The sequence below is a fragment of the Ailuropoda melanoleuca genome, unplaced genomic scaffold (genome assembly GCF_002007445.2).
Source record: "Ailuropoda melanoleuca isolate Jingjing unplaced genomic scaffold, ASM200744v2 unplaced-scaffold62093, whole genome shotgun sequence".
NCBI lineage: Eukaryota > Metazoa > Chordata > Mammalia > Carnivora > Ursidae > Ailuropoda > Ailuropoda melanoleuca.
The window spans coordinates 1-1,044 of NW_023236163.1; the positions used below are offsets into that span (position 1 = coordinate 1).

General features: G+C 62.4%; 1 protein-coding gene across 1 annotated transcript; it reads right to left on the minus strand.

Moving 5' to 3' along the window:
• Positions 1 to 12: 12 nt before the first annotated feature.
• Positions 13 to 1,002, minus strand: LOC100475370 (polyadenylate-binding protein 1-like 2). Its single transcript, XM_002931347.4, has one exon. It carries the CDS (start codon positions 838 to 840, stop codon positions 238 to 240), a length of 603 nt encoding a protein of 200 aa, XP_002931393.1. The 5' UTR covers positions 841 to 1,002; the 3' UTR covers positions 13 to 237.
• Between the last annotated feature and the right edge of the window lie 42 nt (positions 1,003 to 1,044).

Below are 1,044 nucleotides of genomic sequence, written 5' to 3' on the forward strand. Positions count from 1 at the left end.
GAGGGAGGGAGAGGGAGGGAGGGAGAGGGAGGGAGGGAGAGAGAGGCAGAGAGAGGGAGGGAGAGAGGGAGGGAGAGGGAGAGACAGAGAGACAGAGACAGAGACAGAGACAGAGAGACCTGCACTCCCAGTACAATACAATACACTGCTGGTGGGTTAGGGGGGCAAAGAGGGGGGCTGTAAACCGGGTGGGAGCCAAGGTTTGGCTCTGCTGGCTGGCTCGTTCCTGGCATGACTTCATCGCAAGGTGGCCTCCTCATCGGTGTCTTCCTCGAAATCCTTGACGTCAGCACTGGTGGACTGCCTGGCCCAGGCTCCCCTTTCGGCCTCTCGTTCTTTATGCGACTTGAATCTCCCAACGAAAATTTTGCGGTAGTTCAGGAACATGCCATTCATCGCATCAATGGCCCGCTCTGCGGACTCCTGCTTCTGGAAGTGCACAAACCCGTAGCCCTTGGGCCCCTTTTCGTCGCAGGCCACTTTGCAGGACAGGATGTTGCCGAACGCCGAGAAGATGTTGTACAGCGCCTTGTTGTCGATGGTCTTACCCAGGTTCTTGATGAAGACGTTGCCCACCCCACTCTTGCGGAGCGAGGGGTCCCGCTGGGACCACATGATCCGCACAGGCCTGCCCTTGATGACATCAAAGTTCAGGGTTTCCAGGGCCCGCTTGGCGTCCACCGGTTGCTGGTAGTTGACGTACGCGTAGCCCAACGAGCGACGGGTGATCTTGTCCCTGCAAATGCGGATGGAGAGGATGGGCCCGGCCGGGCTGAACTTCTCGTACAGCATTGCCTCTGTCACTTCAGGGTGCAGGTCGCCCACGTACAGCGAGGCCATGGGAAAGTCTGGGTTCCCCTCGGAGCCCCGGCTGGTCTCCGCATCCGCATCCGCATCCGCATCCGCATCCGCATCTGCATCCGCAGCTGCCGCCGCCGCAGCCACCGCCGCAGCCACCTCCGCATCCGCATCCGCCTGCCCCAAGGAGGGCGCCGCAGCCTCCGCTGCTGCTGCGGCGGCGGCGGCGGCGGCGGCGGCGGCGGC